Source organism: Bufo bufo, chromosome 1 (genome assembly GCF_905171765.1).
Source record: "Bufo bufo chromosome 1, aBufBuf1.1, whole genome shotgun sequence".
Classification (NCBI taxonomy): domain Eukaryota; kingdom Metazoa; phylum Chordata; class Amphibia; order Anura; family Bufonidae; genus Bufo; species Bufo bufo.
The window spans coordinates 798,221,340-798,248,665 of NC_053389.1; the positions used below are offsets into that span (position 1 = coordinate 798,221,340).

The 27,326-nt window shown below is 42.6% G+C and overlaps 1 protein-coding gene across 1 annotated transcript in view; it reads left to right on the top strand.

Moving 5' to 3' along the window:
• Positions 1 to 11,877: 11,877 nt before the first annotated feature.
• The window catches only part of LOC120988569 (venom factor-like), a 117,913-nt gene continuing 102,464 nt past the window's right edge, over positions 11,878 to 27,326 (top strand). The window contains exons 1-7 of the mRNA XM_040416103.1: positions 11,878 to 11,957; positions 19,825 to 20,011; positions 22,786 to 22,948; positions 24,373 to 24,443; positions 25,139 to 25,230; positions 26,756 to 26,835; positions 27,130 to 27,217. Of these exons, the coding sequence (XP_040272037.1) occupies positions 11,893 to 11,957; positions 19,825 to 20,011; positions 22,786 to 22,948; positions 24,373 to 24,443; positions 25,139 to 25,230; positions 26,756 to 26,835; positions 27,130 to 27,217 (746 nt within the window). The 5' untranslated portion in view covers positions 11,878 to 11,892. The remainder of the gene's footprint in view (positions 11,958 to 19,824; positions 20,012 to 22,785; positions 22,949 to 24,372; positions 24,444 to 25,138; positions 25,231 to 26,755; positions 26,836 to 27,129; positions 27,218 to 27,326) is intronic.

The window sequence follows — 27,326 nt, forward strand, 5'->3', positions numbered from 1 at the left end:
CATGCTGTCATGTCTGTTGAGGGCAGGGGCGGATTAAGTGCATGATAGGCCCGGGGCTGTCTACCAAACTTGGGCTCCCCCCCCCCCCCCCCCCCCCTCCTCCTCCTCCATTTTTTTTTTTTTTTTTTGTATGAAGAGGCTGCGGTGCTTCATGGGCGCCACAGTCTCTTCTTAGGCCATATGACATCTTCAGACTAAAAAAAAATACCCCAAATTGGGTCCTAAACTGAAAAATTTAGTCACCAAATTTAAAATACATATAATTGTAATAAAAAAGACATGGAGGAGAATACAGCACCACATACCTCTTACATCCAGTGACATCTCCTGTCATGTAGACCTTCTCTTTCCTCTTCTCCTCCATTTGACCCAGACCACCATGGCAAATTCTTTCAGCCGCATCTCGTCTCTACAGTTTGTAACACAGACAGGTTAGATTTCTCAATTTTTCCATCCACCTCCTCATCCTAGTGTCCCCACAGCGTCATCCTGCCACCCCCAATACTGTGCCCGTTGTGCTTCCCAATGCCCCAGGAACTATACTGCTGAAAAAATAGTGACCCTAATAGACATAATTGGGGTAATTTATCAAACTGGTGTAAAGTAGAACTGGATTTCCAAAAGAGCTGTCAAATATGAAAGGTGGAATCTGATTGGCTGCTATGGGCAACTAAGCCAGTTCTGCGTTACACCAGTTTGATAAATTACCCCAAATGTTCCTATAGTGTCCACAGCAGCTATAATGTCCTTTAGAGTGCCCCGAGTAATAATAACACCCTATATTGTGCTCCAGGCAATAATCCCTGTATAGTGTCCCCAGAAATAATATAATTGCCCCTACAGTGCCTCCCCAATAGCAACACCCCCATATAGTAATTTCCACCACACTGCCCCCACATAGTAATCCCCCCATAGTAATTTGCCCCCAAACTGCCCCCATATAGTAGTTTGCCCCACACAGTAATTTGCTCTACACTGCCCCCACATAGTAATTTCCACCACACTGCCCCCACATAGTAATTTCCACCACACTGCCCCCACACAGTAATTTGCCCACACTGCCCCCACACAGTAATTTGCCCACACTGCCCTCACACAGTAATTTGCCCCACATAGTAATTTGTCCCCACATAGAAATTACCCCACACTGTCCCCACATGGCAATTTCCCCCACACTGCCCCCACATGGCAATTTCCCCCACACTGCCCTCACATAGCAATTTGCCCCCACACTGCCCTCATAGCAATTTGCCCCCACACTGCCCTCACATAGCAATTTGCCCCCACACTGCCCTCACATAGCAATTTGCCCCCACACTGCCCTCACATAGCAATTTGCCCCCACACTGCCCTCATAGCAATTTGCCCCCACACTGCCCCCACATAGCAATTAGCCCCCACACAGCAATTTGCCCCCACACTGCCCTCACATAGTAATTAGCCCCCACATAGTAATTAGCCCTCACATAGTAATTAGCCCCCACACTGCCCCCACATAGTAATTAGCCCCCACACTGCCCCCACATTGTAATTAGCCCCCACACTGCCCCCACATAGTAATTAGCCCCCACATAGTAATTAGCCCCCACACTGCTCCCACATAGTAATTAGCCCCCACACTGCCCCCACATAGTAATTAGCCCCCACATAGTAATTAGCCACCACACTGCCTCCACATAGTAATTAGCCCCCACACTGCCTCCACATAGTAATTAGCCCCCACACTGCCCCCACATAGTAATTAGCCCCCACATAGTAATTAGCCCCCACATAGTAATTGGCCCCCACACTGCCCCCACATAGTAATTAGCCCCCACATAGTAATTAGCCCCCACACTGCCCCCACATAGTAATTAGCCCCCACATAGTAATTAGCCCCCACACTGCCCCCACATAGTAATTAGCCCCCACACTGTCCCCACATAGTAAATAGCCCCCACATAGTAATTAGCCCCCACATAGTAATTAGCCCCCACACTGCCCCCACATAGTAATTAGCCCCCACATAGTAATTAGCCCCCACACTGCCCCCACATAGTAATTAGCCCCCACACTGCCCCCACATAGTAATTAGCCCCCACATACTAATTAGCCCCCACATAGTAATTAGCCCCAGATAGTAATTAACCCCCACACTGCCCCCACATAGTAATTAGCCCCCACATAGCATTCCCTCCCATAATAATTTGGCCCCATACAGCCCCCACATTCCCCCCCCCCAATGTACTCGATTTAACTTCCCTAATATGTCCTCCTGTGTGCCCCCCAGTAGGCACATGAAATAAAATAAAATAAAAATGAACAAAAAAAATTAAAAGATAAATACTCACCTACTGTATGTCCAGGGCCATGACGTCATCACGCACGCCTGCGCCGGGATTTCTCTACCGCATAGGCCTCAGGCCTTTAAGGCCTGAAGCCTATGGCGGTGATCGCGGACGGGACAGGGAGCTATGCGCTCCCGTGCCCCGCAGCAGTATGTGGGCGTTCGGGTCAGCTTTGGGCCCCCCAGCGGTGCTGGGCCCGGGGATGCCGACCCGAACGTCCCTATTGTAATCCGCCACTGGTTGAGGGACCCTCGTATAAAAAGGATGAAGGAAAACGACCTGTACTGGGTGGCCACGCTACTAGACCCCCGGTATAAGCAGAAAGTGGTGGAAATGTTACCAAATTACCGAAAGTCAGAAAGGATGCAGCAGTTCAAAACAAAACAAAAAAATATGCTTTACACAGCTTATACAGCTTATAAGGGGGATGTCACAGCACAACGGGAATCTAACAGGGGAAAAGGTGAAAGTAATCCTCCTCCTACCACGACCACGGCGGCAAGGACAGGATGCTTTACAGATGTGTTGTTGATGGAGGACATGCAGAGCTTTTTCAGTCCTACACATCGCCACAGCGCTTCGGGATCCAGCCTTAGAGAACGACTCGACCGACAGGTAGCAGACTACCTCGCCTTAACTGCAGATATCGACACTCTAAAGGAGCGATGAACCCCTTGACTACTGGGTGTGCAGGCTTGACCTGTGGCCTGAGCTATCCCAGTTTGCGATACAACTTCTGGCCTGCCCCGCTTCAAGTGTCCTGTCAGAAAGGACCTTCAGTGCAGCAGGAGGCATTGTCACTGACAAAAGAAGTCGCCTCGGTCAAAAAAGTGTTGATTACCTCACCTTCATTAAGATGAATGAGGCATGGATCCTGAAGGGACTGACAGTGGAGGATATGTTTGACTAACAAAAGGCCTGATGACATGCCTTGGCCTCAAAATGGTCCCCACGCTGCTGTATTTAATGTCTGCATACCGGATGACTTTCGTGAATTCTCCGCCACCAACTAGGGTTCAAGCCGCAATGTTTTAGTCACCTTTCTGCCTTGAAAACATCAATTTTTCCGTCCGCTGCTACAACAGCGGCTGCAACAATAACATTGTTTTTCAGGCATGTGTACATGCCTAATTTTTCTGGCCTCTGGTGCTGCACTGTGGCTGCAAAAACAAAACAAAAAAAAAAGGCACATACATGTGTCAATTCCCCTTCGTGATCGTTACCTTGTTGTGGTGAAGGCGCTTTGCGTATCACAATGAAGCGATCATCACCTCTATGAGTGTGTTGGCAATGTTGCCACACCCCAGATGATAAGGCCGTTGCTTCATTATGATCAGACCAAAAGTGATCGGCTGGATAATTTTTCATAGAAAAAACATAATTATTATTTTTTTTTAAAGTTGTATGGGTGGGTTTTTAATACATAAAATAAAAAAATCATAATAAAGTCTCTTAATAGTTTATTAGAAATAATGCAGACAATTTAAAAAATCCCCATCAATTCCAATACAAAGCAAGTACAAAGCTCAGAACTAAATTATTGCAGGATGTCATAATGGTTCGTTAATTCGACAATGGTTAATCAATTCGACACACGTCCCAGGATAGGGGACGTAACAGGGATTAAACTGATAGGAATAGTACTCATATAGGGTGTCACAGCACATTGCTCCGTGCACGCGCAGTGCCCTAACTTGGGAGTAAGAGGACCGACCAAGCTGCTTTTTCCATGTCCCGGTTCCTAAAATCAATTCAGTTTGGTGTATCAGAGTTTGGTCTGTCACTGTGAAGGCAGTCAAAGGTACCCGGCCTAAATTTTTTTTCACAAAAGGCAATCCCACCCTGATATGGGACGTAACAGTGATTAAACTGATGAGAATAGTACTACAGAAAATACCACTCATATTGGGTGTGACAGTAAATTGCACGGCGCAGATGCAGTGACCGTGGCGTGGATTCAAACAAAGGGGAGGGAGCCAGCGTTTTTTTAACCATCTCCCCGTTCGAAAAATCAATTTAATAAATGGACCCCAGATTAAGCACGTAACAGGGATTAAACTGATGAGAATAGTACTACAGAAAATACCACTCATATCGGGTGTGACAGTAAATTGCACGGCGCAGACGCAGTGACCGTGGCATGGATTCAAACAAAGGGGAAGGAGCCAGCGTTTTTTTAACCATCTCCCCGTTCGAAAAATCAATTTAATAAATGGACCCCAGATTGGGGACGTAACAGGGATTAAACTGATGAGAAGAGAGAACTACAGAAAATACCACTCCTATCGGGTGTGAGAGTAAATTGCACGGCGCAGACGCAGTGACCATGGCGTGGATTCAAACAAAGGGGAGGGAGCCAGCTTTTTTTAACCATCTCTCTGTTAGAAAAATCAATTCAATTCACCTTTCGGGGACCCTTGGTGTTGTACGTGGCTGGGTGGAGGAAGAAACCTTCAATGACATCAACGGGACATGGCAAGCTTGGTATCCAACCTTGTGCAAATGGGGAGTTTGCGGTTGGGCAAATGGACTGTTTGCGGTTGTTTGCGGTGCATTAAAAGGGGAGTTTGGTCTGTCAATGTCTGTGAAGCGGGCGTAACCCTTACACTACCTGATCGATACAACATCATACCTGATAGTATACACACACTGGATGTTTTAAACCACGTTGTTCAAAAAAAATTGGATTGTTAGGTGATTTATGCCCTTTATGGATTAAAATCCAACTCTGCGTCAACTATGTAATTTTCCATGGGAGTTTTGCCATGGATTCCCCTCCGGCATGCCACAGTCCAGGTGTTAGTCCCCTTGAAACAACTTTTCCATCACTACTGTGGCCAGAAAGAGTCCCTGTGGGTTTTAAAATTTGCCTGCCTATTGAAGTCTATGGCGGTTCGCCCGTTCGCGAACATTTGCAGAAATTCGCGTTCGCCGTTTGCGAACGGAAAATTTTATGTTAGTAATGACCTCTGTGCCCCCTCCATAGTAGAAATCCCCATTGTGCACCTTCACAGTAATAATCTCCATTGTGCCCCCTTCACAGTAATAATGCCCTCTGTTCCCCCTTCACAGTAATAATGCCCTATGTTCCCCCTTCATTGTAGTAATTGCCTCTGGCTCTGTGCCCCCTCCATAGTAATAAAGTCCTCTATGCCCCCTCCATATTAATAAAGTCCTTTGTGACCCCTCCATAGTAATAAAGTTCTCTGCGCCCCCTCCATATTAATAAAGTCCTCTGTGACCCCTCCATAGTAATAAAGTTCTCTGCGCCCCCTCCATATTAATAAAGTCCTCTGTGCCCCCTCCATAGTAATAAAGCCCTCTGCGCCCCATCTTTATAAACAAAACAAAACATAAAATACACAGTAACTACTTACCTTGTCCCATTCCTGAAGCTCACATACCTCTATTCCCTGCAGGCACAGATTGTTCTGCAGCAATGTGTGGGCGGAGCTTATGCAGATTTCTGGGCTGCAGGCTCCGCCTACACAGGCCAGCAGCGCGATTTGTGCCTCCAGGTTGAATGGTGGAGCAGGGAGAAGTCTTCCTGCTTCACCATTCAGAGCACGACAGGCCTGAAGGAGGGGAGGAGTGCTGGGAGCTGAGATGGAAACGCTCATTGCTTCTGACACCCCCCTGAGAGCTAGCACCCGGGCGGACCTCCCCCCACCCCCCCTTAGTACACCACTGGTTGTATCTATTCGTCTGCCCATGTACCAACCTCTACCTGTTTACTGGACTCTGACCCTCTGCTGTCTAACCTAACCTTCGCATTGACCCTTATTATTGACCCTATTTAACTATGGACAGAAAGTGCATGCTACTAGTCAACAAATTTCAGACCTGACTATTGTCTTTTCTTATAACCCATTTTTTCCAAGGTGGTAAGAGAGCTTCTATAATAATTAAACACACCCTTTGTACCTGAAAATCCTAGGTATCAGGGCCATAAAAAAGCTGAAAACCTACAATACATAGAAAATTTGACACTGAGGGATTCTCCAGTCCCATCATGATTTTTTTTACCTGCCCAGAACATCCCAAACACGGCATATTTTTCCCCATATACCTGTTTTTCACGTCAACACTTTCCTTCCCCTGTTCTCAGCATCAGTGCATTCTGGCAGGATGTTGTAGAACATGCAGAACTTCCCATTTTGGTAAAACCATGCAGTTTGCTCTATAATGTTTCTCAGGGCTTGCTTTTCCTGCCACAGGTAGTCAAGCCTCCTATGTCTTTTCTGTCCATGTTAGTTAGGCAGAGCACTCCCTATGAAACATTACAGAGTAGAGATGAGCGAACCACTCGAGATGGTTCACAGAATTTTTGAAAAAGTTAGTTTCAGATGCAAATTGATTCGGTCCAAACCAAAGTTGCTCCATTTGCCCTGACAGTTGGCATATAACAACCTCTAGTCTCTTGGGAAAACCTATTTCTTTTAGTTTTTGTTTTTTTTAAATGATTTTTTTCCTTCCCCCTCCCCAAGTTCTCAAACTCAATGAAAGCAATAGTAAATTATGCCTGAGTGACATTGACAGCTGTGGGTAAACATACATACAGCGTGTTTAAAAAACACACTGCGCCGGAACATGTGTTATGCTTTATCATATTCCTAAGCTTCCGAAAATTGAGGGCAGGTGATGTTTAGTGTTATGGGATAAAGAAATAAAAGAAGGGGCACATTTATTAACACCAGAGTTTTACACGCCAGTCTTAATAAAGCGCCATAGCTGGTGAAGGATCTGCCGAAGTTATAAAGAGGCGCATGAACCAGGTGTAGAAAATGGTGACTAAGTCAGGGTGGGTGGCCGGCCGGCCGGCTGGCTGGCTGCCTGCCTGCCTGCTCTGGCCTGGCCCCTTCCCCATCCGCGCCCACAATTGTAGACCTTGCGAGAGCAGGGAGAAGTCACAGATAGTGGCACAGCTAACTGATGTGCCGATATCTACACCTACAATACGCCTACTTTAGGCATATTTCAGCATAGTAAATTACACAATTCTTCTTATTCTTTGTAATTCTATCCTTTCCCTTCACAGTCCCTGGCAGTAGAATACAAGCTTGAATGCAGCCTGGTGGTTCCCCTGCAGCAGAGTCCAGGTCCCTGTGTAGGGTTTAAAGGGTAAAGACCAAGGAATGCCTCAGTAATAGCTCCAAACCAAATCTGTTTAAGTCACACAGCGGATCTGCAGCTGCTTTGCAACATGGTGGAACAACTCTTAAATGAAAAATCATCTAGTGAATGATGGTTTCAAGGATACAGCCAAACACATTTTAGTCTATATTGTTCATTTGGCTTCAAATTTCCTACCTAACACTATGTTTAGGTTGTGCACCTGAGGTTTTGTGCTTAACCACCTCAGCCCCCAGTGCTTAAACACCCTGAAAGACCAGGCCACTTTTTACACTTCTGACCTACACTACTTTCACCGTTTATTGCTCGGTCATGCAACTTACCACCCAAATGAATTTTACCTCCTTTTCTTCTCACTAATAGAGCTTTCATTTGGTGGTATTTCATTGCTGCTGACATTTTTACTTTTTTTGTTATTAATCAAAATTTAACGATTTTTTTGCAAAAAAATGAAATTTTTCACTTTCAGTTGTAAAATTTTGCAAAAAAAACGACATCCATATATAAATTTTGCTCTGAATTTATTGTTCTACATGTCTTTGATAAAAAAAAAATGTTTGGGTAAAAAAAAAATGGTTTGGGTAAAAGTTATAGCGTTTACAAACTATGGTACAAAAATGTGAATTTCCGCTTTTTGAAGCAGCTCTGACTTTCTGAGCACCTGTCATGTTTCCTGAGGTTCTACAATGCCCAGACAGTACAAACACCCCACAAATGACCCCATTTCGGAAAGTAGACACCCTAAGGTATTCGCTGATGGGCATAGTGAGTTCATAGAACTTTTTATTTTTTGTCACAAGTTAGCGGAAAATGATGTTTTTTTTTTTTGTTTGTTTTTTTTCTTACAAAGTCTCATATTCCACTAACTTGTGACAAAAAATAAAAAGTTCTATGAACTCACTATGCCCATCAGTGAATACCTTTGGGTGTCTTCTTTCCAAAAAGGGGGTCACTTGTTGGGTAGTTATACTGCCCTGGCATTCTAGGGGCCCAAATGTGTGGTAAGGAGTTTGAAATCAAATTCTGTAAAAAATGGCTGGTGAAATCCGAAAGGTGCTCTTTGGAATGTGGGCCCCTTTGCCCACCTAGGCTGCAAAAAAGTGTCACACATGTGGTATCTCCGTATTCAGGAGAAGTTGGGGAATGTGTTTTGGGGTGTCATTTTACATATACCCATGCTGGGTGAGATAAATATCTTGGTCAAATGCCAACTTTGTATGAAAAAATGGGAAAAGTTGTCTTTTGCCAAGATATTTCTCTCACCCAGCATGGGTATATGTAAAATGACACCCCAAAACACATTCCCCAACTTCTCCTGAGTACGGCGATACCACATGTGTGACACTTTTTTGCAGCCTAGGTGGGCAAAGGGGCCCACATTCCAAAGAGCACCTTTCGGATTTCACCGGTCATTTTTTACAGAATTTGATTTCAAACTCCTTACCACACATTTGGGCCCCTAGAATGCCAAGGCAGTATAACTACCCCACAAGTGACCCCATTTTGGAAAGAAGACACCCCAAGGTATTCGCTGATGGGCATAGTGAGTTCATGGAAGTTTTTATTTTTTGTCACAAGTTAGTGGAATATGAGACTTTGTAAGGAAAATAAAAATAAAAAATAAATCATCATTTTCCACTAACTTGTGACAAAAAATAGAAAATTCTAGGAACTCGCCATGCCCCTCACGGGTGCTCTTTGGAATGTGGGCCCCTTTGCCCACCTAGGCTGCAAAAAAGTGCCACACATGTGGTATCTCCGTATTCAGGAGAAGTTGGGGTGTCATTTTACATATACCCATGCTGGGTGAGATAAATATCTTGGTCAAATGCCAACTTTGTATAAAAAAAATGGGAAAAGTTGTCTTTTGCCAAGATATTTCTCTCACCCAGCATGGGTATATGTAAAATGACACCCCAAAACGCATTCCCCAACTTCTCCTGAGTACGGCGATACCACATGTGTGACACTTTTTTGCAGCCTAGATGCGCAAAGGTGCCCACATTCCTTTTATGAGGGCATTTTTAGACATTTGGATCCCAGACTTTTTCTCACGCTTTAGGGCCCCTCGAATGCCAGGGCAGTATAAATACCCCACATGTGACCCCATTTTGGAAAGAAGACACCACAAGGTATTCAATGAGGGGCATGGCGAGTTCATAGATTTTTTTTTTTTTTGGCACAAGTTAGCGGAAATTGATTTTATTTATTTTTTTCTCACAAAGTCTCCCTTTCCGCTAACTTGGGACAAAAATTTCAATCTTTCATGGACTCAATATGCCCCTCACGGAATACCTGGGGGTGTCTTCTTTCCGAAATGGGGTCACATGTGGGGTATTTATACTGCCCTGGAATTCTAGGGGCCCTAAAGCGTGAGAAGAAGTCTGGAATATAAATGTCTAAAAAATTTTACGCATTTGGATTCCGTGAGGGGTATGGTGAGTTCATGTGAGATTTTATTTTTTGACACAAGTTAGTGGAATATGAGACTTTGTAAGAAAAAAAAAATAATTTCCGCTAACTTGGGCCAAAAAAATGTCTGAATGGAGCCTTACAGGGGGTGATCAATGACAGGGGGGTAATCAATGACAGGGGGGTGATCAGGGAGTCTATATGGGGTGATCACCACAGTCATTGATCACGCCCCTGTAAGGCTCCATTCAGACGTCCGTATGTGTTTTGCGGATCCGATCCATCTATCAGTGGATCCGTAAAAATCATGCGGACATCTGAATGGAGCTTTACAGGGGAGTGATCAATGACAGGGGGGTAATCAATGACAGGGGGGTGATCAGGGAGTCTATATGGGGTGATCACCACAGTCATTGATCACGCCCCTGTAAGGCTCCATTCAGACGTCCGTATGTGTTTTGCGGATCCGATCCATCTATCAGTGGATCCGTAAAAATCATGCGGACATCTGAATGGAGCTTTACAGGGGGGTGATCAATGACAGGGGGGTAATCAATGACAGGGGGGTGATCAGGGAGTCTATATGGGGTGATCAGGGGTGATCAAGGGTGATCAAGGGTGAATAAGGGGTTAATAAGTGACAGGGGGGGGTGTAGTGTAGTGGTGCTTGGTGCAACATATTGCTGAGCTGCCTGTGTCCTCTGGTGGTCGATCCAAACAAAGGGGACCACCAGAGGACCAGGTAGCAGGTATATTAGACGCTGTTATCAAAACAGCGTCTAATATACCTGTTAGGGGTTAAAAAAAAATCACATCTCCAGCCTGCCAGCGAATGATCGCCGCTGGCAGGCTGGAGATCCACTCGCTTACCTTCCGATGCGTGACTCTGCGCAGGGCTGCCACCTCCGGAACGCGAATCTGCGTTAGGCGGTCCGGAGGTGGTTAAAGGGGTTATCCCATAAATAATGTAAAAAATGAAAATCAGACATCATATAGTCGCTGACAATACCTTTCTAATAAAGCTTGAACCAGCCCTGTACCTCAAATGGATCCAGAGATCTCCCCATTCATTCCTCTGCTAGATTTATATCAAGCTGACAGCTCAAGAGGCGTGTCTTTCCTGCTGCAGCTCAGGGGGCGTGTCCATGCTCTCCCTATCACAGCTCAGGAGGCAGTTGAAAGATGAAACTGAGCATGTGCGACCTTCTCAGTGAGAAGGACAAAGAAATAAGAAATTAAGTGGCCCTATAAAGATACATTTTATTGAATAACTCAATTTTTAAAAGTATTCAGATCCATGTGCTGGTTTGAAAACTGTAGAATATTTTTCGTGGGACAATCCCTTTAATAGTTTTGTTATTTGATTGTTTTGTATCGTGACATTTGTATCCCTGAAAAGTATCAACCTGAAGACCTGGAGTCCTGTCCACCATCTCAAAGGAGTTTTTGATCACATGCTGCTGCTTTGGAATCCTGTTCTAACATTACTGGGAGTGTGCAACACGCAAGCATGGCGTGTAACATCATCTGTGAAATGGACAAGGTTTAGTGCCCAAAAGAGAGTTGCTTAAAGTTCAGATCCCTCAGAGAGACCCAGGGCCAAAATAGCCCATCTTAGACCAATGGAAGGTAGTGCGTACATATCTAAGAGGAGATGGGGTCCAGTCCAGACAAGTATAGTGGTAGACTGGAAGTGAGTGAGAGACTGGATGACTGCAGATAGGACCAAGGGCAGAATCCTGGGGAATCAACTTAGTTGCTGACCATCTGGTTAGTATGGAGTTAAGAGTGTGGGCTCAGATGGTTTGCATTTAGAGAAACCTGAGTGGAGACAGTTCTTGCCACACCTGATTTCCATATAATAGCTCTAAAAGACAACATGACCATTCTACTTTGCCTTGCTGTAAATTGAAAACCCCCACCACTATATTTACTCAAGCATTGTTTGGAGAGCATTACCGGATTAAGGTCAGCACACTTTATAAATGTCCACATTCACTGACCAGTCTCTAACTGCATCATGGAGTGGAGAGTTGCAGGTCTCCTAGTGCTGTCCTGTCTCTTGGGCTCCTATGCACAACCACCGTGAGTATTTTTAGTTATGACTCATTAAGATGTTGTCAATATCAGTGTCTTCAGAAAAGGAATAACAAAAAAAAAAGATAAACTTGTGAAATAGGTCATCTAAAATTTTAAAAACCTTATAATTATCTGTTCTAATCTAGGGCTAATTTAAAAAAAAAAAAAGTTTATATACTGTATAATGATTCTAGCTTTTTTGTCCCATGAATTGCCTACAATCTGTAGTATTAGTAGTATCTTTACCTACAAGGCAGATGACTCTGGCAGACCTGGGGGTCTTTGTCAGGTTCTTGGCTGCCATCATGTTGTGAGGCACAAGTGGGATGATAGCAGTGGCGGATCCAGAGCCTGGTCTCGGGAGGGGCACTTTCAGATTATTTTCTGTCCACCGCCACAAAACAATGGTGCTTATAGAACAGACTACACAGTGTAGAGGTATACTGTATATTGTGTGGCACAGTGTAGAGGTATACTGTACATTGTGTGGCACAGTGTAGAGGTATACTGTACATTGTGTGGCACAGTGTAGAGGTAGACTGTATATTGTGTGGCACAGTGTAGAGGTATACTGTATATTGTGTGGCACAGTGTAGAGGTATACTGTATATTGTGTGGCACAGTGTAGAGGTATACTGTATATTGTGTGGCACAGTGTAGAGGTATACTGTATATTGTGTGGCACAGTGTAGAGGTATACTGTATATTGTGTGGCACAGTGTAGAGGTATACTGTATATTGTGTGGCACAGTGTAGAGGTATACTGTATATTGTGTGGCACAGTGTAGAGGTATACTGTATATTGTGTGGCACAGTGTAGAGGTATACTGTATATTGTGTGGCACAGTGTAGAGGTATACTGTATATTGTGTGGCACAGTGTAGAGGTATACTGTATATTGTGTGGCACAGTGTAGAGGTATACTGTATATTGTGTGGCACAGTGTAGAGGTATACTGTATATTGTGTGGCACAGTGTAGAGGTAGACTGTATATTGTGTGGCACAGTGTAGAGGTATACTGTATATTGTGTGGCACAGTGTAGAGGTATACTGTATATTGTGTGGCACAGTGTAGAGGTATACTGTATATTGTGTGGCACAGTGTAAAGGTATACTGTATATTGTGTGGCACAGTGTAGAGGTATACTGTATATTGTGTGGCACAGTGTAGTGGTATACTGTATATTGTGTGGCACAGTGTAGAGGTATACTGTATATTGTGTGGCACAGTGTAGAGGTATACTGTATATTGTGTGGCACAGTGTAGAGGTATACTGTATATTGTGTGGCACAGTCTATGCTATATGTGTATAACAAACGTATTTCACATGAAAACTTACAGTTACTTGGCTTGGCCCTTGGGGATCTCGGACACCACTTCAACACTTTGGCTGGGGGCTCGGTGGAGCTGATGTTGTGCTTTATACTAATAAGGATTTGGAGAAGGGGCAGAGGGATAGCAGGGCAGGGAGAGGCTGGTGCTGCTACTAGGGGCTCATACCATGGGGGAGTAATAAAGCCCCCCCTCCCAGTAGAAATAATTCTCCTTATAATGTGACAGTGCAAAAAATACCCCCTTGTAATGCCCCCAGTTGAGCTAATGTCCCCATGGGACCCCCATTATGTGCCAGTATAAAATACCCCTATACAGTGCCCCCATAGTGCTCCTCTCCCCCCTTCCTCCTAGTGACCCCCATAATGTACCAGTATAAAATGCCCCAGTAGATGCCTTCAGTGTCCCCCATAATTTGCAAGTATAAAATACCCCTTCTTAGTGCCCCCCGTAGATGACCCTATAGTGCCCACCATAATGTGTCCCAGTATAAAATTATACTGTACAGAGCCCCCATATAAAATACTCCTTCTTTATGACCTCAGTAGATGCCCCTATAGTGCCCCCAATAATGTGCCAGCAATAAAAGCAATCCACTCCAATCATGTGCCAGTAATAAAAGCACTCCCCCTCAATCATGTGCCAGTAATAACAGCCCCTCCATCATGTGGCAGTAATAACAGCCCCCCCCATCATGTGGCAGTAATAACAGCCCCCCCCCCATTATGTGCCAGTAATAACAGCCCCCCCATTATGTGCCAGTAATAACAGCCCCCCCATTATGTGCCAGTAATAACAGCCCCCCATTATGTGCCAGTAATAACAGCCCCCCTATTATGTGCCAGTAATAACAGCCTCCCCCCATTATGTGCCAGTAACAACAGCCTCCCCCCCATTATTTGCCAGTAATAACAGCCCCCCCTTTATGTGCCAGTAATAACAGCCTCCCCCCATTATGTGCCAGTAATAACAGCCCCCCCCATTATGTGCCAGTAATAACAGCCCCCTCCCATTATGTGCCAGTAATAACAGCCCCCCATTATGTGCCAGTAATAACAGCCCCCCCATTATGTGCCAGTAATAACAGCCCCTCCCCCATTATGTGCCAGTAATAACAGCCCCTCCCCCATTATGTGCCAGTAATAACAGCCCCTCCCCCATTATGTGCCAGTAATAACAGCCCCCCCATTATGTGCCAGTAATAACAGCCCCCCCCCACCATTATGTACCAGTAATAACAGTAAAAGTATTGTATATAGTACAAAAAAAACCACTTATACTTACCTCCTTGGCAGCGATGCGATGCAAGCCTTAGGCCTTATTCACCTGGCCGGCAGCCACAGATATCTACTCAACTCCATTGTAATAGAGAGAAGATAAAGAAAATCTTGATGACCACCGTGTTGCCTCCTTGATTTGCAGTACAAGGACAAATAACACTTGTCTATAGTACGTGAATCCCACCAAACAGCTCCTTAAATCTCAGCTTCCAACAGTTTTCTTCACATAATATTTAGGGTTACGGCAGCTTTACCTGATTAGGACAACGCTGACTGACCCAGTGTGAAAGAGACACCACTATTTATACATATTATTCTTTATCATAGACTGTATTCAGACAAGTACATATTATTCCAACAATGGTCCTGAGACCCCCATTTTACAGTCTAGTGATGAGCGGCATAAGCAATATTCAAATTTGCGATATTTTGCAAATTTTTGTCCAAATATTCACCAAAAATCAACAAATTCGTGATCTCCAGTCATTATTTACTTGATTGCGGAAATCGGCAATGTTATACATTTGCAATAAAAAATGTGTGATTCGAATATTTGCGCTCAATGCTATTATAGTCCAATGCAGCCACACAGTCATTGGAAGGTGAAACGTAGAGGGCTAGACAACTATATGCTCTATAAGACTTATGCAGAAGGGCAATCTTTATTGGAGCAACAAGTAATGTAGTCACATTTAAAAACATATTCATCCCATACAGACGGCGATGTAAAGCACCCCACTCCCAGGCGTGCTCCCCGAATAGGGACAAGTAATATCACCTCCCTACCATAAGATAACATCAAAATAACAGGATTTGAAATACATAAACATAATAGACACAAATAATGCATCATCTTGCTGATAAATTATGAATAAGAAGAAAAAAATGTTTTTAATAGACTCAATCAGATACCCTTAGAAACATCGCCCTAAACCAATAATGTGCAAAAATGAAATCCAATATGCATGAACTCTTTCATGACAGGCGATTTTCCGTTTTCTTTTTTTAGCTTTAGCTTTTTACTCCCAGCCCTCCCAAAGCCATAACTTTTTTATTTTTCTGTTCACATAGCTGTATGCAGGAAAAGATGCCCTTTCTGACTATTGCATAAAATGTGGTAGGAAGCGGGGAAAAAGTTATAATTGGGGTGAAATTGGAAAAAAAACACAATTCCAGAACAGTTTTTTTGGGGTTTTGTTTTTATGGCGTTCCCTATATTATAAAACTGACCAGTTAGGGTCCATTTACACGTCCGTGGAATGGGTCCGCATCCGTTCCGCAATATCCGTAACGGGGGCGGACCCATTCATTCTCAATGGGGCAGGAATAGATGCGGAGAGCACACTAAGTGCTCTCTGCATCCGCATTTCGGGAGCTGTGGATCGGAAGAACAGAACATGTCCTATTCTTGTCCGCAATTGCAGACAAGAATGGGCAGTTCTATGGGGGTGCCAGCCGGGTGTGTTGCGGATCCGGACATGTGAATGGACCCTTACTTTTATTCTTCAGGACAGAACAAATCTGGCAATACTACATATGTATATTTTTTATTTCGTTTTTATAGTGAGAATAAGAAAAAACCCTTGAATATAATAATTTTTTACTTTTAGTCTCCATATTCTGACCCCTATAACTTTTTGTATTTATGTATGCAGAGCTGTGTGAGGGCTCCTTTTTTGCGGGGCGATCAGTGATACCATTTTGAGGCATGTACGACTTTTTAATCACTTTTTATAAAATTTTCTGTGAGAGGAGCAGCGACAAGAAAATGACATATCGGCCGTTTTTTTTGCCATTTTGCCATTTTCCATTTAAAAATGTTTATATCTTAATAGTACGGGCATTTTTGCACGCCGGGATACCTATGATGTGTATTTTTTATTTTTTTTCACAGAAATTGCTTAGCAGCAACCTCCTTTCTCACAGGAGGACAGGGGCTGCTGCTAACACATTCCAGCTCCCCCGATCCACGTCGGTGGAAGCTGGAGGACATATGGAAGCGCACGCATCCTGGTTTGCACACACTCAAATGCCGTGGTCAGGATTGACCACGGCATCTGAAGTGTTAAGTGACTGGCATTATCGCTGGTCTCAGACATTAGCCGTGGGTGTCTGCTGTATAAAACAGCAGGCACCCCACAGCTATGGCGTCTGCTCTGCTCCGGAGCGGGCACCATCTTTAAAGTCCAGACCACCGACATACAGTATATAGCCGTATGGCAGTCTGGAAGCAGTTAAAGTACAAAGTGCACACAAATGAGTAGAAAGATAGCGCTGCCATGGAAAAAACAACCCAATGCACATTAGCGCTCAACAGCAGCGTCCTCAGGGTATATGAGGCTCCAACATGTAGGGACAGGAAACAGTGGACAGTTCTGGTGCCAGTTTCCAGCACTGGCACTATTGCAAAACAGCCATTTCGACTCCAGTTACCCTGTCAATAGGATATTGAGGATCATCAATAGTTAAGAACAGAAGATCCCCTTCAATGGCCACAGGGCTGGACTAGCCATAGACCCTACAGGGAAATTTCCTGGAGGGCTAATGCTCAGAGGGTCACCCAAGCCCTCCTCATGGCCACTGGCTAGGTACATAACGACCTGATGCTCCCAGCTTTAATTAATGCTAGGAGCATCAGGTACTTATTCACCTGGCCAGCAGCCACAGGGGGCCTCCTGAATTCATCTTTATCACCGTCTTCACTATGGTCATAGGGCAGTATATTATGCTGCAGTGTTGTATTTGGTCTTGTTGGGGCGGTATTTTGTACTGCAATATGGTATTGTTGGCCCCGTCTACTTCTGTAGTCCCTGCCTACTTCTGACAACTTCCTAAGTTTTCCCTTATGGTGTCAGGATGCGGTGTTTTACTATATAAATAAAACCTACTAATGTCCCTAGGACGAACTTAAACCTTTTAATCCTGCACCTCCTTAATCCTAAAATTTAACCTTTAATCAATAATTATTCTAATATGTTACTTGAGGATACTTTTAAAATTGCCAGTTCGTCTCTGCACTTGAGGGTAATATCTATACTTCCTATTAGTGATCTCCTAACTAGGAATAAACATTGTTGCCTTACTGGCTGCGCGCTGCCAGTATTTTGCTATAGGTACAATGTATCATATGTCTCCTACTAGTGTTTTGCTAGAGACTATACTGAATTAAATCATGAGACCAACACTGTCCCCCGACATGTTTCGCCGAGTACCGGCGTCTTCAGGGGTTAGGGCAGAGTGTGAGCGTGTTCCTGCTCGGCTTGATTTATAACCTCTGTTTTGCTGTTAAAATGCAATGCATTATAGGGATAATGTATTGCATTTTAAAAGCAATCAAAATACTGTCTGTTATAGTATTCTTGTGGGACTATTAAGTGGTAAAAAAAAAAACTAATAAAATTTATTAAATAAAAAAATTCCATAAAAAAATACACTTTTTTTCCATTGAAAATATGCTTTTCAATGAAAAAAATTGCAAAAAAAAAAAATCTCCCCAGTATATTTGGTATTGCCGTGTCCGTAACGACCCGGACTACATAAATATCACATGAATTATCCTCTATGTTGAACGCTGTAAAAAAAAATGGCAGAATTGCTAATTTATTCTTAGTTGTCATCGAAAAAACAAGTGATCAAGAAGCGCCATTTACTCCAAAATAATAGCAATGAAAAATACAAGTCATCCAGCAAGTATGGGTCTTGGGAAGCGGCAATGTAAAAACATAAAAAAAAAAAAAAAGATGTTTTATTGCAAAAAAGTAGTAAAACATAAAAAAAAAACTATATGTATTTGGTATCTCTGTAATCGTACTGACCCAGAGAATAAAGATATGTTATTTATACAGAAAAATGAACGTCGTAAAATTTATAACGTAAAAACGTAGTGGCAGTATTGCTGTTTTTCCCATCTCCCTCCCAGAAATAGTTAATAAAATTTAATCAGAAAGGTTTGTGTATCCCCAAATGGCGCCATTAAAAACCACTTGTCCCGCAAAAAAACAGGCCCTCATAAAGCTATATAGACGGAAAAATAAAAAAGTTATAGCTCTTGGAAAGCGACGCTGAAAAGAGGAAGGAAACGCTTGGTCAGTAAGGCCCAAAACAGGCTGGTCACTAAAGGGTTAAGTTCCCAGTCAGTCCCTGAATGGCCATGTTTACTAATGACGTACTTGACATTATTCTAAGTAGATTGTTGGAGACATTTGCACATTTTGTTTTCTTTTATTAATTCTGTTTTCTAAGCTGGGCAACCCTTTCAACAAACCCATTTATGTTCTAGGTTATATCTGAACATTGGGTTGTCTTCCTGGGTTTTCACGGCATAGTCTGAGGGAATAGAGTTTCTCCTTGTGGAGACCACTAGTGTTGAGCGCGAATATTCGAAAAGCAAATGTTTATCGCGAATATCGGCACTTCGAGAATTCGCAAATATTTAGAATATAGTGCTATATATTCGTAATGACGAATATTTGTTTTTTTGTTTTTTGTTTTTTAACACAGTACTTTTCAGGTGATCATCCATCCCTTCTTCTAGCTTGTGGGCCAATGAGAAGGCTTTGTCACAGCTTAGCAACATCCCTAGCAACCAATAGAAAAGTTGCCTACCCCTTACTATATAAAAAGAACCTCCCCAGTGAAAAAATATGCCGAAAATTTGCAAGCGCAAATATATTGGAGCACTCTATCTGCATATAAAGCTATTCTAATGTTCTGCCAACCATTTTCTCCAGTCTCAGGAAACTTATACCAGCTTGAAAAATGTAGCATAAGTGACCCAAGTCTGTATTTTGCGCACATTACGCGAATATTACATTGCCGATTTTCGCAATCAAGAATATAATCTTGAAATTCTCAAATTCACGTATATATGACGAATATGCTAAAAAAAAATCGCTAAATATTGCAAATTCGAATATTGCCCCTGCTCATCACTAAAAACCACCAAATTTGTGTAATGAGTCTTATAGGCTAGGCAAAATAAATATGCAAAGTATATCTCCTCTAGGAAGAACTGGCTCTCTAGTGATACCTATTGGGGGAAGCTTTCTTATGAGCCAATGTCCAACCTTTTACTAGGCCTTGTAACATGACTAAGACAAAGCAAACCAGATTCTTCTTCATAAGTAAAATATGCTTGTCCCTTGTTGGCACAGAGCTGTGATTTATTGGGTAATTCACTTCGACTTGGGAGACAAAGTTGGTGTACAGGATGAGTAATTAAAGTTTCCACCATATTATAACTTTTTCTTCTCTGAACAGATGCACTTTGATTACTCCTGGAATCCTACGTTCTGACACTGAAGAAACTATTGTACTTGATGGACATGGCTTCGGATTTGAGGCCGATATCAGAGTCCAGAATGTTCCACTGAAGACACGTTTGTTTGCTCAGAGCAAGATCTCTGTCAATAGTAAAAATAGCTTCTTGGGAACAACTACCATAAATGTAAGTTACCCACATATAACCAATGTGTAGCCATATGTTGTAGGATGTATTATTGAGTAATGCTCACAACAAGAAATCACACCGGAAGATCCCCATATCTGGGAGCTCTGTTTATAGGAAGAGTTAGATCCCCTGCTTGCATTCTGTCCTCCCATTGAGGACAAAATGTTCAGATATTCAGGTACCTCTCCACTTGGTCATCTACTGGATGTAGCCACCAGCTCCCTTAGCTTTCATAATTGGGGTCAAGAGGCCTGTTTTTTCTCGACACGTGGAGTTCCCAGTCAGAGACTTATGGCATAACCTTTGGGGATATTATATGGGGGAGAGTTATCAAACTGGTGTAAAATAGAACTGGCTTAGTTGCCCATAGCAACCAATCAGATTCCACCTTTTATTTTCCATAGCTCCTTCTGAAAATGAAAGGTGTAATCTGATTGGCTCCTAGGGGAAGCTAAGCTAGTTCTACTTTACACCAGTTTGATAGATCTCTTTCTATGTGTCTAAAATAAGAAAACTCCTTAAAAGGCTATGTACAACTTTAAGGGCATTTTTTCAATTTGAGCTAAAAATATTTTTTTCAATTGGTCTTTATTAAAGATTTGAGCCCTTTTCCCTGCATAGGGCTGAGTTTCTTTACTGGCAGGATCTAGATTTTTTCTCTGCTCTGTCAGGCAGCTCAGCTAAGAGGCTCCTAATCTCTGACCTTACATTATAGCTCAATTCTTATCTTAGGCTACTTTCACACTGGCGTTTCTGGGTCCGCTTGTGAGATCCGTTTCAGGGCTCTCACAAGCGGCCCAAAACTGATCAGTTTTGCCCCAATGCATTCTGAATGGATAAGGATCCGTTCAGAATGCATCAGTTTGCCTCCGTTCAGCCTCCATTCCGCTCTGGAGGCGGACACCAAAACGCTGCTTGCAGAGTTTTGATGTCCGCCTGACGATGCGGAGCCAAACGGATCCGTCCTGACTTACAATGTAAGTCAATGGGGACGGATCCGTTTTTAACAGACACAATATGGTGCAATTGAAAACAGATCCGCCTTCCATTGACTTTCAGTGTAAGTCAAAACTGATCCGTTTGCATTATCATGAACAAAAAAATAAAATAAATTTTTTTTGTTCATGGTAATGCAAACGGTTCCATTCAGAACGGATACACGCGTTAGCATTATAGGTGCGGATCCGTCTGTGCAGATACCAGACGGATCCGCACCTAACGCAGGTGTGAAAGTAGCCTTACTGATAAGATTGAGGCTGAAATTAGCATTTATGATTTTTAAGTAATTTTGAGCTAAGGTTTATTAGATGACCGGCACAGAGTCAAAGAAAAAAATGTGGGTTTAAGCAGTTAGAAAAACCTAACTCTTTGTGACAGAATGGCTCAATATCTTTTAATAAAGACCAATTGAAAAAAATGATTCTTAGCCCAAAATAAGTAAAATGCAATCATAAAAAATAGCCTTTAAGGTTAGGTAGCTAATGGAAGCAGGATTGGATCCTGTCCTGGTACACAATTCTGCACTGTAATTCCCAAAGCCTCTAATAAAGATAGTCACGTGTGACAACCTCTGTGACAACCTTTTGTCCTCTTTAGCTTCTAGAATGGGGGTCAGGGGAATGAATCATTTCCATTATTGACAGACCAGGCCATCTGTACTTAGTAAAGGATCTACCAATTATTTTTGATATTTCACTTTATTACCCTGTTGTGTTGTTCCCGTGGTTGTTATTTTGGTGAAGCAGATTTTTCCTATAGTGGTTCTCCTGAGTAATGTCAAACATCAGACTTGGCCTCCATATCTAGATAAATATTGTCCCCAGTCTACAAGATGGACAATAGTAACTGTATGTTCAAGATGTGCAGCTCTACAAGTGTGAATAAAACCCTTCCTATCTTCATGGATGATATATCTGTTCTGTAGGTTGTAGGGCTGTAGATTTGTGGTTGTAGTAGTGTGTACTGTACGGCATCTGAGCAGGTATGTACAGTTGGTGCTACCACTAGAGATGAGCAAAGTTTTGTAAAATTCGATTTGGCTGCTTTGCTGAATTTTACAAAAAAATTTGCTTTGTGACAAATTACTTTATCATGAGATGCATTTTTTTGTGAGTAGTGAGTGCAATGACAGAAAGCTGCAATAGTGGCGCTCACCATCATTGTACCCCTCAGATGTCATGTTTATACAAGATCACGGCATCTGAGAGTAAAAACTGAGTAAAATTAACAGAAGAAAAAAATTGAATCATACTTACCGCCTCCATTTGCTTGCGACGGGCTGGCCGCTGCCAACTTGCGTGAAGATCTGGCACAAAATCTCGTGCGACCCAAGATGACGTCGTCATACCGTCCGGCGTGGTGACATCATACGTCACCAAGCACGAGAATTCAGTCAAGATCTATAATCAAGATGGCGGCGGCTGGCCCATCACGAGCAAACAGAGGAGGTAAGTATGATTTTTTTTTTTTTTTTTTACACTATTTCAGGTTAAATCGATTCACTAGCACGAAGCACGGGGAAATCCGGCTTTGTGGTGAATCGAATATATGCTGAAATTCGGATCTAATTCCACTTCAGTGGATTCGATGCTCAACTCTAGCTACCCCATACATCATCCTATTAACAAATGAAGGTCTTTCTTTTCTTTAGTTTTTTGATTGACTTCAGACTGGGGTTTACTTTATGTTTTGCCTTCCAAGTTCCAGGTAATTGAGCCCTACCATATTGCATATATTGCATTGCTAATTTTTTTTTACATTTGTGAATTCAGGTTAAATCACAGGACCTTCTAAATGAACCAAAGAAAAAATATTATGTATCTGTCCAAGTGATTTCATCACAGTGTAACTTGGAGAAAGTAGTTCTTGTGTCTTTTCATAGCGGATACATCGTCATTCAGACGGACAAAACTATTTACACCCCAGGATCTAAAGGTAACAAATACTTACTGTACTTTTTGTATATACCAGGGCCCTGGGGAATAAGGGTCATCAATCCTCACCACTCATGGTAAAGTTTTCTCTTCCAGTGTGATGACAATGGTGTTATGCATCTGCCACTAGGGGGGACTTACTGTATAGACTTATACAGTTCTCAGTGAACTAAAAACATGGAGGGGGGGATTTATCATAGACCAGCAATTAACCGTGGTCTATGATCTCTCCTGTGCTGCTGATTGATGTGTTGAATCTATTACGAGGCATACACCTCTTCATCTCCGGCAGTCCATGCTCCTAAACTGAAATCTGCACCACCCAGGGGCGTAAACTGACATAAAAAAACACTAATATTCGGCCCTCTTGCAAACCCCTCGCTACCCTTGTCATGCCCCCATTTTGGGAAAGTGGCAGAGGCGGAGAAACAGCACTTGTGCAAAAAAATTTGCACAAGTGGCGATAAAAGGGTCACAAGCACAGTGTTTGTGACTTTTTTCCACCAGAAAACTGGTGTGGCAGAGTGAAACCTCTTTAAACCAAAGAAGTGTGAAATGCCATATTAAAAATTAAGAGCTGAGAACTGAGGGACATGGGTTATGATTAAAGGGGTTCTCCAGGAAATAAGAAAAGTAAAATATGTAAATATTACTTTATTATAAATATATTCTCAATTATCTTTCATTATTTATAATGGCTCGCTTTGTCTAGGGAGCAATCATCACGGGAAATATAATGACCGCCATCCTATTAGTGCACACAAAACCTGTCCCATTCACACAGCAGGACAAGTAACTTCAGAGCAATGAGCTAAAGATCTACCTGATCCTCCTCTCTGCTCTGCTTGTCAGGGATTATGATCCTGAATACAGCTGATAGGATCTTCAGCTGAATCTCTGTAGGAATGGAGTCCATGAGGAGACATGAAGTACAGAGAGGAGGTGGAGATGTGGATAATGAGCAGCAGCTCTTGTATGCAGTCTCCATTACCACAGTCTGTCCTCTTTGTACTTCATGTTTCCTCAAGAACTCAATTCCCAGTTGAAATTTTTATCATTTGTATTCGGGATTATAACCTGTGACAAGCAGAGCAGAGAGGAGGAGGATAAGCCAGCTCTTTGGCTCAGTTCAGAAGTGACTTGTCCTGTGTGATTAGGACAGGTTTTGTGTGTACTAATAGGATGGCAGCCATTTTGTTTCCCCTGATTATTTCTCCCCAGACAAAACAAGCCATTATAACTAATGAAAGGTATTTTGGAAATATATTTATAATAAAGTAATATTAAGGTATTTTCATATAGATTTTTTTTCATTCCTGGAGAACCCCTTTAAGGATATAAGTGGTTGGAAATAAAGATGATTTGCAGCATTAATTTCCATGTAGCACATTTCTTAAAGTAATAGTTTACCTTGTGTCTCTTTAGCTCTCTACCGTATTTACCCAATGAACTACAAGATGCAGCCAAAAAAAGAGATAGTAATGTATGAGATTAAGGTGAGAATTTTCATTAATCTTCAGTTGTTTCCTACTAAATGCAGAAAATAAACAGGAAAAAAAATGATGAATTACCCTATGAGAATTACCCTAAGTTCCGATAGAGCCCATCCATAGGCAGGCTCTCCATGGGAGCTATTCGGCAGCAGCCTCATGTCACTCAGGAGGACCAAGGCTGCCACACACTACGTCCAACTCCCCTGTTCCTCGCTAGGGTGAGCCGCTGCATGGCTGGAAGCACGTGGTCCCAGTTTTTATCCTCAGAGATGCCGTGGCAACATTTGACAACGGCCTCCAAGGGGTTAAATGTATGTGATTGGCATTAGCTTTGATTGCATACATTAGCCCTGGGTACCTGCTCCTTAAAACAGTAGGCACCTGACTGCTATGGTGCCTTCTGCACTCGTGAGGGGGTGCCATATTTAAAATCCCAACCACCAACATTTGTAAGGCGGTTGGGAACAGGTCGCAGGAGAAGGAGAAGTCACCTTCCGCACCTGCTCCTAACTATTTTGTATCTGGCTGTCAGACAGCAGCAGAAGCCTCCCCTCTCTGCCCTGTCTGTAGTAGGAAAAAAATATATATTTCTTGTTTACTTTTCTAATTAATTTCTAGATTTAGTGTTCCTTTAATCAAAGTGACGTCAAAAACATGTAGAGGTGCTTTCTTTAATTTTTAAAAAAAATCTTTTTCAGAACCCATATGGGATGATTACAGCACAAGGAAATTGGTTCCCTGATAAATTTGGCATCATCTCTAAGAATTATGAATTGTCTGACCTAGCAATGTAAGGACAACCAATCCACTTGTTAAATATGATTTTATCTTTCTTAATAGTATACAGTTTGTTTATTTGATTTACTTTGATGAAAAGCATCTTGCCCTGACCATACGATCCCCATTCCCTTTTATTTTTCTGTTATGCAGACATTTTTATATTTTTCATATAGATTTTGGTGAATGGAGGTCAAGATGTCATGTACATGTTTATTAGAGCATGATAAAGGGTTTTCTAGGGAGCATTGCTCATCTCCACCAATCTCTTTTTGCTGCCATTAAATGCTGCTCTGGCCTCCTCAGTGTTATGGCAGTGGGTATGGAATCATTGTGTCATCCAACAGATTCGGCTTAGGTTTCCCTGGTTTTCAGCCTTTAACCCCTATACAGGCATCTGGACTTCCCTGCAGAGAACGCAGCATGTCACTACCTCCTGGAACAGTCTCCGCGTCGTTGGCTGCTGACCCACGTGGGTCAAAAGACAATAGCTCATAGCAAAACTCATAATCAGCAACAGGCTGAGGTCAGGGCAGGCAGAGTACATACAAATGTGAGAAATAGTACGAAGCTCAAGGCAGGCATCTTAGGGTCAGCATGGTAGTCAGACACAGGTCAGGGTAGACAGCAGAGGGTCAAATTCCAGGAAATGAGCCAAAGGTCGGTACCTGGGCAGACAAGCTCAAGTAGAGCACCTTCACAGGCTCTAGCAAGCTAATATACCTATTGCTCAGGTATCTTCCCATAGGGGAAGGTGCCTTAAATACCCACAAGTGGCCAGCCATAGGCAGGGAGGAAAAATCAGGGTGCGTGTGAGTACTAGAACCAGAAAGCATGCACACACTATTGCTAGGAAGGAGAGTTTTCCAGCAAGAAGCAAGCTGAAACCTGCCAGCAAGAGGCACATGAGATTCCAGCAACCAGGGTGAGTGGGTCGGTGCTCACACCCACCATGGTGAGCGGGATGATGGTGGGCACTGACCACTGTCATTACACTGTGCTTTCCATTTTCTATGCCTGCTAGGCACACTCGAAATTCCTGGAAAGGCTGATGAGCCAATCACTGGACTTATTGATGTTTCCATTAGCCATTTTCTGCTTGTTGAAGCAGGACAGGTACTTGACTTTGAACAACCATAAGAGTCAGTTGAAATGAATATTTCCACAACAGTTCTCTGCATCATAAAAGCTGACAGTGGGGGCCAGTAGTGAAACAACTGCAAACAAAAATCAGTATACTTGAATTAATGCATGAGAAGAATTGGCGACATTGCATCTTTAACTATTCAATAAATACACAAAGTAGTAGAAAATGTTAGGATGAGGGTCATACCAAAACTCAAGGTGGACAGCAATTGGTATGATCAACAATCTCTAGCCACAGTGAATTTGGAAGATTTGGAAATTTCACTATTCAAGAATACATTTTTTCACTTTTTCGCTGTGAAATATTACTGTTACGATACATTTCCTTTCCATTTTTTTCCTTCATGTGTTTCTTCAAGTCTAAATGCTGATATAGTTTCCTTTCCTTGCAGGCTTGGCACTTGGACCATCACAGCACATTATGACAACTCCCAAGAAGAATTCTCTGCAAAATTTGATGTGAAAGAATATGGTAAGAAGATTTCTTTTGACAACTGGATGATTACCAATACCGCTAGAGCTCCCACAGAGGTAGACATCCAGGTTTTCCATGGTCCAGGTTAGCAAGTATGCCCAGATTTGACATTACATGGATCTTAATATATATTGTCAAAAATAGGCAACCTTGGTCTTCATTCATTTACAAACAATGGAGATCACAGTAGTGATTATATTGCTACCTGACTTTCCAGGTCCATGTTGTCTTTTTGGGGAGGTGGAATGATGATGGGACTCATTTATTTATACTGATCCTTTTTTCCCCCAGTATTACCAAATTTTGAAGTTACCATAACAGCGGAGAAAAAATTCATGCACCTAGATGATAAAAGTTTTTCAGTAACAATTACAAGTCAGTAAGTAACTGTATAATCATAAAGGCCAAAATTATGGATTGGAGAACTAGGACGATGTATGTTATGGTATATTGTGAGTCAAAAACCGTAGTGAAGCTTATAATGGAAA